The sequence below is a fragment of the Triturus cristatus genome, chromosome 1_2 (assembly GCF_964204655.1).
Source record: "Triturus cristatus chromosome 1_2, aTriCri1.1, whole genome shotgun sequence".
NCBI classification, from domain to species: Eukaryota; Metazoa; Chordata; class Amphibia; order Caudata; family Salamandridae; genus Triturus; species Triturus cristatus.
The window spans coordinates 1,080,061,079-1,080,074,210 of NC_140580.1; the positions used below are offsets into that span (position 1 = coordinate 1,080,061,079).

The window sequence follows — 13,132 nt, forward strand, 5'->3', positions numbered from 1 at the left end:
TTGATGTCACATCAGGTAATCTTATGCCACTGTGATAGCAACCCAGTGTCTTTCAAAAGTATCCACTGATGCCAGGTAGCATCCTTGACAGATAAGACTGTAGACACTAACCGAACAACAGCCCCACTTTGTCAATTGAGGAACTGATTGTTTTCTCCACTTTACCAATTCTCCTTTTTTTCATATTTAGGAAACTCTTGTTGAAGCAAGTTGCAGCCATACTGCCCCTGATGACTCGGTGGTCACAGCAGAAAGCACCAAGGTGCAGACAAGGAGAAGTACTCGTATACGAAAAACGCCTGTAAGGAAGTAAGTCATTTCGCAAAGAAATGCGTAGTAGTTGCTGGCTGGAGCATGCACAGTATTAAAGAAAGGTTAAGGAGCACACTAAGTTTTAGTTGGTATGTATAAAGTGCAGCATGGAATGCTTCCACCAACGTTTGGCGTTTCCTTCATGATGTAACTGGGAATGTGTCATCATAACATGGAATTTTAGATTCTTTATACCTAGAAAAGTACAAGCAAATAAGCATCTGTAATATATTACATATTTTATTGTTCAATAAACAGCGGTTTCAAAGCACATACATTATGCAGATTATGTCATATCCCTTATTGACATCCAATAATTCCTGTAAACTGTAGATTTTGTGCAATCTGTGGGTTATTCTAAATCTGGGAGACCTTTGCTTGGGGTCTTAGGGCAGTCACAGGCAATTGGGCCTTATCCTGATCCATTAAGGCAGTTTACCAATGAAGTTCCAGTGGCATACTACTGTTGCACTCTAAATTGAATAGCTACAAGACTCAATTAATGGTTTAACTGGTCCCTTGCACCTTTTATGAAACAGGTGCAAAAAGAACAATTGATGGACAGAATGAAGAACAATGTCATACATTCACCCCAGTACAGAGATCTGGGCCTAAATCCGTCTTTTTTTGCTCACCATGCTATTCCAGTTTGGACCCAGCTTTATGCCAATCAGTCTTGGCCCTGTGCCCAATGGGAACAGTCCAGCCCGAACTGCTAGGCCAAGTCCTCCCTGGACTGGAAACAAGCATCCTAGGACTGGTTTCGGGCTTTCAGCCCTCATCAGCCAGGATAGCTTGACTCCAGTGGCATGGAGAGCACTGGGGTGGCATGGTGAGCAAAAGAATGATGGATTTAACCCATATCTCTTGACAGGGGGTGAATGTTTTGATTTGTTCTGCATTCCGTCCATCAATTGTGTGTCTTTTGCTTTCTCGCCCTAAGTGCGCCAGGTATGCCCAGACGTGGGTCCTGGGCTCACTGTGCCACTGGAATCAAGCTATCCTGGCTGAAGAGGGGTGAAACCCCGAAACCGGTCCTAGGATGCTTGTTTCTAGTCCAGGGAAGACCTGGCTTGGCAGTTCGGGCTGGACTGTTCCCATGAGGCACAGGGTCAAGACTGATTTGCATATGGCCAGGTCTAAACTGTAGTGAGATGGTGAGCAAAAGAATTATGTATTTAACCCAGATCTCTTGACTGGGGGTGAATGTTTTGATTTGTTCTGCATTCCGTCCATCAATTTTGTGTCTTTTGTTTAATGAAACCGGTGGCAAAATGGTGCGCAATTTCCCACTGTTTGTCCCAAATGTACCTTTTTTGGTGCAGGGTTCTGTATTTAAGAATCTACAAGCCACGGTAGAGTTCTCCAAGTTGTGGGGCATCCACAGGTAGTGGATGCCCCACAAGTACCCGATGGCACTAGTAGCTATCGAGTACTAGTCTGAATTAAAGAGAGTGTGACCACGACTGGTGCCATCTTTGGAATGGTCAGGGCTACAATGATGGTTCTGGTTACAGATTCAGGAAGACCTCCTCAACCCTATTGGAATTATGTGATGAGCTCTCATCTTGGGGATGAAATGTACCTATCTCCTGGTCCCACTGGAGTGATGGAGGAGGTAAGTACAGACACTGTAGGGCATGGGGAGATTGGGAATGATGCAGGTTCACCCATTTCAACTTGAGAAGGTGATGGAGCACCTCTCAACCAGGTGTTCTTGCTGATCCTGTGCAGCTGGTTGGGCAAGCTTGTGGGCAGTCTTGAGCTACCTGCATAGTAGTCTTTCGAGTCAGCTGAGCCTTGGGCATTCTTTCCATGTAATCGCCTCCTGGCAATCACAGTCCAAACTGTGTGCATGTAGGTGGGTATTCTCTCCTCAAGGCAAGCAGCAATGAGCAGAGACTCCATTCTTAATCCTTGATTCATGTGGTGAATCACACGTTGATCACTTCACTTCTTTATTATGCAAACACCCTCTATTTAGAAGCTGTGGAGGCATTGTTGAACCGCCTGCAGGTTGTCTACAATGCAGCAGCTAGACTTCTTTTGCGCCTTCCCAGGTGTTCTTCCATCTCCTCTGCCCTGAAAGCTCTCTGTTGGTTGCCCGTTAGGAAACAGATCCTATTGAAAGCCCTGGGGCTCGTTCATAGGGCAGTGGATCAGTTCTGCCCTGGATATCTGGCAAAGAGATTTTACAGTATCTCCTTACCAGAGTACTGTGTTCTGCCTCAGCTTATTTCTTGTCAATTCCCCGCTTCAAGCGTGTACGAAGGGGTGGTAAAGCTTTCTCTTTCTGGGCCGCTAAAGTATGGAATGAACTTTCAAGCAAATTGCGTCTGATTCCCCGTGAGACTGCATTCTGCAGGAATCTTAAAACCTGGCTTTTTTCTATGAGGCAGTAAGGCTTGTGTTATGAGGCTTGTACCGAGGGGCTTCTTGCATCTAGCGCCGTGAACATTCTTAGGAGTTGACGTGTGCTGTATAAATCCTTCATTCATTCATTAATTTTTGTCTTTTTTCTTATACTGGTCGTAATCCTCCTCACTGCCTGGCCTATAGAGGTACATTTGAAGGTTTCCTGGCCTTCCGTCCATACTGAGACAAGTTCGGGCTAGTGCAGGACGGATATGTATTGGCCACCTTCATGAAAGTGTAGTGTATCGGCAGCATATTTTGGTATAAACATGTTGACTTTCTGGCAAGATAGCTTGCCATAATATTAGCCATTATACTTCCAAATTTTCTAATCTTGTGAAAGTGGGAGTATTTATGTTTTATACCCACAACAACACAATTTAATTCACCCAGCTTTTAAAAAAAAACAGACAGAACCACTCTAAGTACAGCAAATCTAGTCAGGGAACCTAAGAACTTGAACAAGGTCCATATTGGCCTTGCGACCAAGATGAACCACCCTATGAGGAAGCGTGTCGCCTTGTATGAGCCAGGAATTGTGTGCTTTTCAGATCAATGAAAAAGATAACTAGACCTATCTCAATTGTGTAACATTGGCATTACTCCATACACATTCTCACTAAACATAGTATGTAGACCTTTTGGTGTGATAACTAATGTAGGAGTACCTTGACCCTAGAGGGTTGAAAGGTCCACCTCCGACATGGCCATCCTGTTTGGGGAATTAGCCTTTTGGAATCTGTTCTTCATTGGATGCTCTCAACCTGGTCAGTGCACTTCCCCAGCCATTCCAAGGCAAGAGTCCTCCGCTGTGGGGCTTTTTAGACCTGATGGCTTTCCGCTGTATCCTGCTGCAAGAGCATCACTCTTTGGTACATTTCAGAGTGAAACATAAATACATAGGCTGTCTGGTACCAGAAAACGTAACTAACTGAACATGGTGCTTTCTTTCTCATAGACACTGACAAATTGGCTCTCATTGTGTTTTCCACTTCATGAGCAAAGGGTCCCAGAACAACAGAAGTGACGGTGTCATTGGTATCAAGAGGCATCTCCGCCTCCGAGACCATGCCTGGGGAAAACGCTTCTTACCTACCCTCAACAGCGTTCATCCTGTTACAAAGTCCAGGTTCTCAGCAGATGGGACATCAATAGAAGACTGTTTTTCTGCAACATCGCATGAATTCCAGCACAGTAAACACAAGAAAGAAAATTGCAATGTATGAGACCCATCTTCCTTATTTATGTTCTGTGCTCCTGGGAGGCAGATGGCAATGCTGTTTCCAAAGAGACCGCTTGGCAATGGAGACAGAATTGGGGATGTATTGTTTATTTGCTTTACTCTGCGATCAGCAAAGCCTAAATGCAGGACCCCATTTAGCAGAGGCAACGGGGAATAGTTACTCTTTGTAGTTAGTATGCTTGAGCAAGAAGAGCGGTACAGGACTGAACTTTGATAATTCCAACACTCTTATCCTGGCTCAAAGCCGCTCTGAGGGACTAGGCTTTAGAGGAGAAGGCCTTTACAGTCCTCCTTAATGAATAGTGAATCACAACTAATTCAGGTGGACAACACAATCTCTACTCTGTCTTCTATCCCTCATCGTCCCACCCCAAATGGACAGCCTTCATCCCCCATTCGCAAGCTGAGCTTACTGCTGTCTGTAACTCATTGAAGGCCACCTCCTATGAAGAAAACATCCCCCATTAGCCATCATCAAATCTCTTTAGGGAGATATTCTCATAACCCCCCTACTCTCGTCAATTAATCCCTCAGGCAAGAAATATTCCCAGAAGTCCTTAAGACAGGGCAGATCATCCTCCTACTGACCCTTGACCTAGATAATGTTGCCAATGTCTGATATATATATTTATATTTATGATAGGTAGATCCTTCACAGAAGAAAAGTGTTGAAAAAGTATTCTCCACCCATTTCTAAGAGCAAATCACATGAACAGTCTTCTACAGGGCTACTAGTCTGGTTTCAGACCACAATGTCTTACAGGTAAAGCTACTGTTCAAGTACTTGTGTTTCAAAAACAAGGGGACCCCGCACGTTTGTGACCTGGGGTAAGTAGGTAGTTTAACAGAACAGTGGTCTGGGTGAGGTCAAGGATCCTCAGATAGCAAGGCTACAATTGTTTAATTCGAAACTAATTCAATTGAAATCATTGATATGCTGAAGCCAAGGCGGATCCACTTCAGAAATGTATGCAAGGACACAGAGTTTTAGAGGAAGGCATCACATTTTATTTAACATCATAAAATGGAGCAGCTTCCGTTTCTGTCATTTTTGCAGATAGAGAATATACAATATATTTCATCTTCTACGTCACCAATCGCCTGCAGGTCATGAAGCTAAAAAATGCAAGATGCCATGACCTCCATGCCTCTAGTGCAGTACCTCTTAACTCTATCACCCCCAACCTACTCCCCTCATCTTCAACCTCCATTTGGAACCCGTCAAAGGCCTACTTGCTGAAAACATAGCGATTCATCGATATGCCAATAAAGCTCACCTGCACCTCAAAATCTCCTCGGCCAATAACATTTAGTGACTGAAAGCCTACTTTCAGATACTCCTGAAGTGGATGTCAAGTTCATTCCAAAAAGCACAACGTGACAAAATCCACATTTCTCTTGTTCGTCAACAGCTCCAAACAACCACTGATTGAAGCCTTAATATCCAACATGAACCTAGACAGCTTTGCACTCCGAGACAGTACTGCATGGTATCTGGCATCTTCTCTCACCAGGGAACACCCTGCTCAACAACCGCTATGAGAAGACTCTGGCACCTATGACAAGAGCATCTCATAAATTATTTCAAGAAGACTGACCCCCATCTTGAATGATTACTTTGCATCCCCTAGGCTCAGTTCATCATCAAGACCGGTCACATCACTTTCAAGGCCATCACAAATGATACCCAAGAGTACCTGACCAGGAAACTGGCAACGTAAGGTAGACAACCGCACACCAGATCCAGGATTTTGCCAGGCTGGAGAAAAAGAAGCACAAGAAAGAAAAAAAACAGGGACAAGCATTCTCCATTTAGGCTCCAGAATCTGGCATAACAGTGTCATCGACATCAAAACTGATCTGACACTCCTGCAATTCAGAAAGAATTTCTGAATCGTACCTCTTGGTTGTTCCCACCCTCTGTTCACTGCTTTGTTGCCTCCCAGTTGGGTTTGTGTTATACAAATACGGCTATGTGCCTACATGCAGCACTCAGACCTAAAACATGTATCAGGATAAGTGTGTTACAAATACATAGTGCCAAAAGCAAGACGGTGAGGACAAAAAAAGTGTGCACTATAGTCACTGTTCAGTACTTTTCTTCAAAGTTTCCAAAGAAGACACTCAACTCTCCGTAGCCTACCGCTCCTGGCCACAATCCTCAAAATGAAATCACAAAAATGGAAAGGAACGTCTTATAGTAATGTCCATATCAACAATTTATTATTGTATTTCTTCAGCAAACAGTCAGCAGGCCAAGTTCCAATAAAATATTCCAAAATTGTTGCAGATGAATCAATATGTCACATATTCGTGAAATCTTTTCAGCCTACGCGTTTTGTCCTATACCGGACGTCATCAGGGCTGAAAGAAAATATATATACACCAATCAATAAATTGAGAACAAATTTAACAAAAACATTCACCATGTAACCTGTACATGACAATTCAAGGTATCTTCTGAACCTGCACTCACTCCCACCTTATAAAGCCTACCTGTCTCCATTCTAATATTAACCACAACCCAGGATGAACAGCAAGATTTAAATATTCTGTACAATAATTGCTAATTATCTTAAAAGACATAGTTAATTATATCACTCTTAAACCCCATGAGACCCATTGCAACTACTAAATTTGTTTGTTGACCCTGTATTGCCCATCCTACAAACTATTTCACCCCTTGGTGACCAGTAATTTATAGCATTACTTAATATCCAATTGAATCATCTTTATTCAAATATTACAACCAGTATTGATAGATTTCAGTCTTAATAATTATTCAGTTGGTTTCTTCTTGTACTCCATTCAGTTAAGTCTAAATGATGAACAATTCTAAAAGAATATATTATACAAAAAAGAGTCACATTAATAACTCTACTTCCCATGTGTTACCCAATACCTCTAAGTTAAAACAAAGAGGGAAACAAAGAACATACCTAACTATATATATTAATCTTTAATTATTCGGTCAACCTCTTCTGGCTCTCCAGACAATTCTAGCCAGAATAATATTCAATTTTGAAAAAAGATGGAATGGTCACATTAATGACTGAAAAGTCCTAATCGTTTTTACCAATTCCTGAATTTGAAGGGAGAGGAGGGATATGCCTCTTAAAATGCGATAATTAAATTGTAGTTCAATTATATCCCACTTACATCATTAGTGGTGAACCCTATGATCTAAACAGACGGATTCAATTATTTTTTTATTGCAAAGTCTAATTCTGGCAATAGCATTGCTCCACATCTTATTAAATCCTATTTTAACATGTAAAATACTAAGGGTGAATGTGCCTTATGAATTGCTGTATTCGCTTATACTCTATTCCAGCTACCTTGGTATTTAAGTCTAAAGACCCTGTACAAATTCCAAAACCTATAATTATTGCCCTTAAATTCACTAAACTATTGATATTAGCACATCAATTCAATAGTGAGTCAAACATACCTTAATTTATATACACATAAATATTCGGTCTTCGTAAGTAGTTTCCCACAGAATCCACTGCTCCACAGTATCTATTTGTTCCTAGTTTTGCATTATCTATATAAAACATATAGACAAGTAGAGTAAAACTCGTCCATAATCACAACTACCCTATCCCATTATCTACCAAACCACTTCATCATTACTGACTTTACAACAACTAATAATCTCAAATACGTCTAACTCACCAGCTAAGGCCGTGATAAGCCTCCTCCATGAAAAGCCAGTCCGATAATTCCTGCTGTCAAAGGATTTCCTGCTGACTTCACCTTTTAAATCATGTCTCCACCAATCCGCTGTCAGCTGTCTTCACCCATTGCACCAATCAAATCATCTTTCACAAAACCTCCAAATCTGAATAATACTGATATGTTTCCTTTCTGATCCAACATCCTTTTAACCAATCAAAATACACCATTACCTCTCAACGTTCTTTTTTTATTTTCTTTCCGTCTCCTGCTTCTTTTTTAACCAATAGTTAAAATCATGCCTCCACCAATCCGCTGTCAGTTGTCTACACCCATTGCACCAATCAAATCATCTTGCACAAAACCTCCAAATCTGAATAATCCTGATACGTTTCCTTTCTGGTCCAACATCCCTTTAACCAATCAAAATACACCATTCCCCCTCAAAGTTCTTTTTTTATTTTCTTTCATTTCCTGCTTGCTTTTTAACCAAATCGTATACGTCTTTCACAAGCCTCTCATTAACTTGACTGACATCAAGTTTCCTTTCTGGTCCTCCACAAATCCGCTGTTAGCTGTCTTCACCCATTGCACCAAACAAATCATCGTTCACAAAGCCTCCAAATCTGAATAATCTTGATATGTTTCCTTTCTGGTCCACCATCCCTTTAACCAATCAAAATACACCATTACCCCTCAACGTTCTTTTTTTATTTTCTTTCCACTTCCTGCTTCTTTTTTAACCAATTGTATGAGTCTTTCACAAACTTTTCATTAACTTTATTAACATCAAGTTTCCTATTTGGTCCTCCATGTTTTGGACCAATGAACGCACTTGTTATGCATTCATCCTATTCCAAGCCTTCCTGTTTCGTGCCAGCGATCCTAATCCGTGTGCTATCAAAACTCATTGGTTCCTGATCAAACCAATGGGATAACCAGTTCTATTCGCCAATCTATTACCATTAAAACAGTAAAAGGAATACAAAGTTTTAAGTTGCTCTTTTACCATTCAAGTGTAGAAATAAAGGCGAAAATAAAAGTTCCTTTCCGGTCCTTCACTATCTTTGGACCAATGGACGCGCTCGTATGCGTGCACCATATGCCTCATTAAGCCTCCCGGTTGCGTGCCGGCAATACTTTCTCCGTGCACCACTGAACCTCATTGGTTCCTGATCAGACCAATGGAATAACCAGTTCAATTCGCCATACTTTGCCGTTAAAAACGAAAGAATAAGCCAAGTTTTCACTTCCAATATTGTGCTGGTAATTCTTACTCGTGTACCATTAAACTACTCTTTACTACACTACATCACTTCAAATAAAGGGATGAAGGCGCATATAAAACAAAGAAATAAAGACAAGTTTTCACTCCCAATATTATGCTGGTAATGTTTTCTCGTACACCATGAAACTACTCTTTACTACACTACTCCACTTCAGATGAATGGATGAAGGCACATATAAAAATTCCAAAAACCAATTAATCAACCTTATTCTCATGTACCACTCCAAGTATCAATTACACTCATTCCCTGTCACCCTATTCGAATAAAGATTCAATACACTTGCCACCATTGCTTTACGTAATGCTTACACACTGGGCCCGACCTGCATCAATAACAATTTCTGTCATAATGATCTATCAGTGTACCCTCGACTATCAACATCTGTTAATGCTCATTAAATTAAAAAATAATGTAGCTCATTATCACTATTGAGACCCTGGGATACCGATATACACCTGCTAATCCATCTTGCCTCTTGCTGCCTCAAAAATAATTCCCAGTCTCCTACTCTAGATCTTTTCTCTACTCTTTGTATACCATGAAACTTGAATCTTGTTTTATTTTCATGATTATCCTTTATATGTTGATAGAGGGGCGATCTAACATCCTTATTACTAATCGCTCTCCTGTGCTCCTGAATCCTGAGTTTTAAAGTGCGTTTAGTGCTTCCAATATAGATTTTCTGACAATCACACTGAATTAGGTACACCACTCCATAACTATTGCAATTAATGAATTCATTAATCCAATATTTTTTGGCAGTATTATAACTGAATTCTTTTGTGTGGTTCATGCCTAAATCACAAATATTACATGCTCCGCAAGTGTAAAACTCCTTCGGTGGTGCTGGGAGCCAATTACCTTGTTGCGAACTTAAGGGTTCCAAATAGTTACGTTTAATAATACCTCCTAAAGTGGGACATCCCCTATGAGTAATTTTCGGTTTATCAGAAATAACTTCTAATAGCCCTGGCACTCCTTAAAATAAATTCCAATTTTTATTGAGAATTCTATCAATTTGATTATGATTTACACTGTATGTCGAAATAAAGGCAACTCTTTCCCTTCCAGAAGTTCTCTGCTTCTGCACCAAGGTTGTCTCTCTTTTGACCATTCAAACTCTGTTCTTAACTGACTCTAAAGAATTTCAAGAATACCCTCTTGATATTAATCTACTTTGCAATGCATCTACTTCTGATTCATAGTCTTGATCCAGGCTACAATTTCGCCTGATGCAAATCATTTCTCCATATGGGATGCCTTTTTATCACCGCTGGTGGATGGGTACTATCAGCTCTCAAAATAGAGTTAGTAGCTGTTTTTTTACAAAATAACTTGCTTCGCACTTTATCCCCCACTATGAACAATTCAACATCCAAAAATTCTATCCTATCTCTATGATGACACATGGTGAAAGTGGCATTGAAATCATTATTGTTGAGGAATTTAAAATAGTCAGTTAATTCAGATTCCAATCCTCTCCAAATGACCAAAATATCATCAATAAACCGTCCCCAGAACATAATTTAATACATCCATTTGGAAGCCCTTCTGCTCCAGGCATGCTCCCTCTCGAACCGACCCATGAACAAGTTGGCATACGAGGGAGCAAACCTGGAACCCATTGCAGTACCTCTAATCTGATGATACCATTCGCCTTCAAATAAGAAGAAATTGTTGTTGAGAATCAAGGCACTAGCGCTCCTATTTCCCAAAAAATGATGCAAAGCTTGTTCCCCTTTATTATTTTCTATACAGGTATATAACCCAACGACATCCAGAGTCACAAAACTCATCTCACCATCCCATACAACTGAGGTCTTCAAACTGGGAGGTGTGCCCCCCTAGGGGGGCCTCAAGTGATCCCAGGGTGGGCGCCAGTCTCTGGCCAGAAGAAACATTATGCTTTTTTTCCGGCCCCAAAAAATGAGCGGCAGTAAGCTCGTCTGTAATGGGCCATCTTTGACATCCTTTGTCATTTAAATCCTGGCTCGGAGAAGGTGTCAAGAGGGAAGGGACTCCAAATTTTCTCTGAAACCCCCACTAACATTTAGAATAATCACACTGTGGATACTATTACACATTAGTAAGGCCTGCCTCACCAGAATAGTATGTTTGGAAATCCTGTATTTGTTTGCATTTCTAAAACAGTGACAGAACTTAGCTGCAATGTTTAAATAAGTCGAGAAATATTTAAACATTGCCAGTTAAATAGAATAATTGTGAAAAATGTTGAGGGGGGCCCGGTGGTTTTTTTTTTCTACACTGGGGGGGCACGGAATTAAAAAGTTTTAAGACCACTGCCATACAATATCCTGTAACTTATTTAGCACATCCATGGTATCTCTTATATAAGAGGGTAAATTAATTACCAAAGGTTTTAAAAATAAGTCCACAAATTTAGAAAGATGTTCTGATAGACTCCCTATGCTGGCGACAATCGGTCTCCCTGGTGGTTTCTGCATGGATTTGTGTATTTTGGGTGAATACAGTCCAATCCAAAAGACAATGGCCTTAAGCTGAGCTTCCCATTGATCTAATACTGGCCGCGGTTTCTTAGACTTCCAGTGGGTCTGAAAAATGATAAGGACCTAAGTTCGAGTTGAGTGGTAATGGAAAACCTGATTTCTACAGGAAGTGCGAAGTTCAAAAGAGAGTTCATTGGTGCAAATTAACCCACCACATTATGCCAATGGTGCAGAAAACTCCACCAGTGAATGTTCATCCATCTTCAGTACTTCCTGCAGAATTTGTAGGATTTTACATTACCACCTAACTTTATACCTGACTATGGCTCTGGCCAAAAGAAGGCAGAGAGCCACATTTTGACAACTGTTTTCATTTTAGCTGTGATATCATTTCATTTTGAGCTTTGATCAGGGTAGCACTAATTGCCAACCTGCATTTTTCTTGTGACAGGGGTTACTGGTGAGACATCTTCATGCCTGGTGGTTGACATGAGGCAAGCACTTTCATGAAGCACTTTCGCACTGTTACAAAGCAGATGCCAGAGGTCATAGCAGAAGTGCATCCCAACGGGTTGAGAAGAAAGAGGGGAGCCACTCGCAACTTTCCTAGTAGCTGCTTGTCGGTTGAGAGTTTTACTACAGAATCTAGGATGGAGAAGCATCGCCTACACAGTGGGATCTCTGTCCATTAGCATCCAGTTGTCCCATCCTACCTGTGCTATACCGAGATGCCACCACAAAAACCTGGACAAAGAACTCTGGAGAGGAACAAGAAGTTACCTTAATTTATTATCGTCCTTAAAAACATTATTTATATCAGCTGTGTGACACTGTGTGTTGTTCAGATCCATCAAATTTGTGCTTGTCTCTGTTTTTACACTGTTTCTCTAATTTCTATGTTGAACTACATGTGGAAACCTTTGTACAGAAATAAGTAAACTGATGGATAGATTATATATGTTATATTTTCTCATTAAAAATATACTGCTTTTCATATGTTGTGATGTTTTCATGTAGTTATGGCGGGGCAGGGTTTGTGTTTTGGGAGTTAACAGTGCGACAATTCCAGTCGCTACTTCTTGAGGGCATGAGAACAAACTGAATGCTTGTAAAAGTTGTACAAAAAGTTTGGCTGTTTGTTCTACATCATGACCAGCTTCGCATTCCAGAGATTTACAACATCATGCAAGCACTATGTCTTTCTAACTGGTCCGCAAGACCATAGGGCACCTGACAGTGTTACCCTTAAGAATCTCCAGATACATTGTATGTTGTATCGCACACAGCTGCAACTAGTGTCATCTTATAGTGCCTTTAACAAAGATGTGTTGAATGTCCCCTGTATGCGAAGTGTTGTTGCAGTTTGTTGCTGTGAGCATGGCCAGATATGTGCCCCAATTTTGCTGTAGTAAACTTGGCACTGGGGCTTAAGTGTGATAGTTTCCAAAGGAGGTTGAATTTAAAAGCAGAGGTTGCATATTGCTAAATGGATGAATTTGTGAATACTTTCAGTTTTCTTATATACGCCGCGTGTGGACAGAGTTGTGCACTGTTTTGGTTCTGTTGTGTTGACTTTGGTGCTGTAATAATGCTGGTTAAGGGAGGTGATGCAGCAGATGTGGTAGCATTCTGCATGGTTGCAGCTGCCCCTACATGGGAAGAGTTTGGTATTGTCCATGAGGGCCAGAGGTGCGCTCTGATTGTGTTGTGATGAGATTGGCGCTGCA

At 41.0% G+C, this 13,132-nt stretch overlaps 1 protein-coding gene across 2 annotated transcripts in view; it reads left to right on the plus strand.

The window, feature by feature from the left end:
- SNAPC4 (small nuclear RNA activating complex polypeptide 4) overlaps positions 1–12,398 on the plus strand; it is a 267,076-nt gene extending 254,678 nt beyond the window's left edge. For both annotated transcript variants that reach the window (XM_085613150.1, XM_085613161.1), the window contains exons 23-24: positions 191–309; positions 11,857–12,398. In XM_085613150.1, coding sequence (XP_085469276.1) covers positions 191–309; positions 11,857–11,869 — 132 coding nt within the window. In that variant the 3' untranslated portion in view covers positions 11,870–12,398. The remainder of the gene's footprint in view (positions 1–190; positions 310–11,856) is intronic.
- Positions 12,399–13,132: the final 734 nt, after the last annotated feature.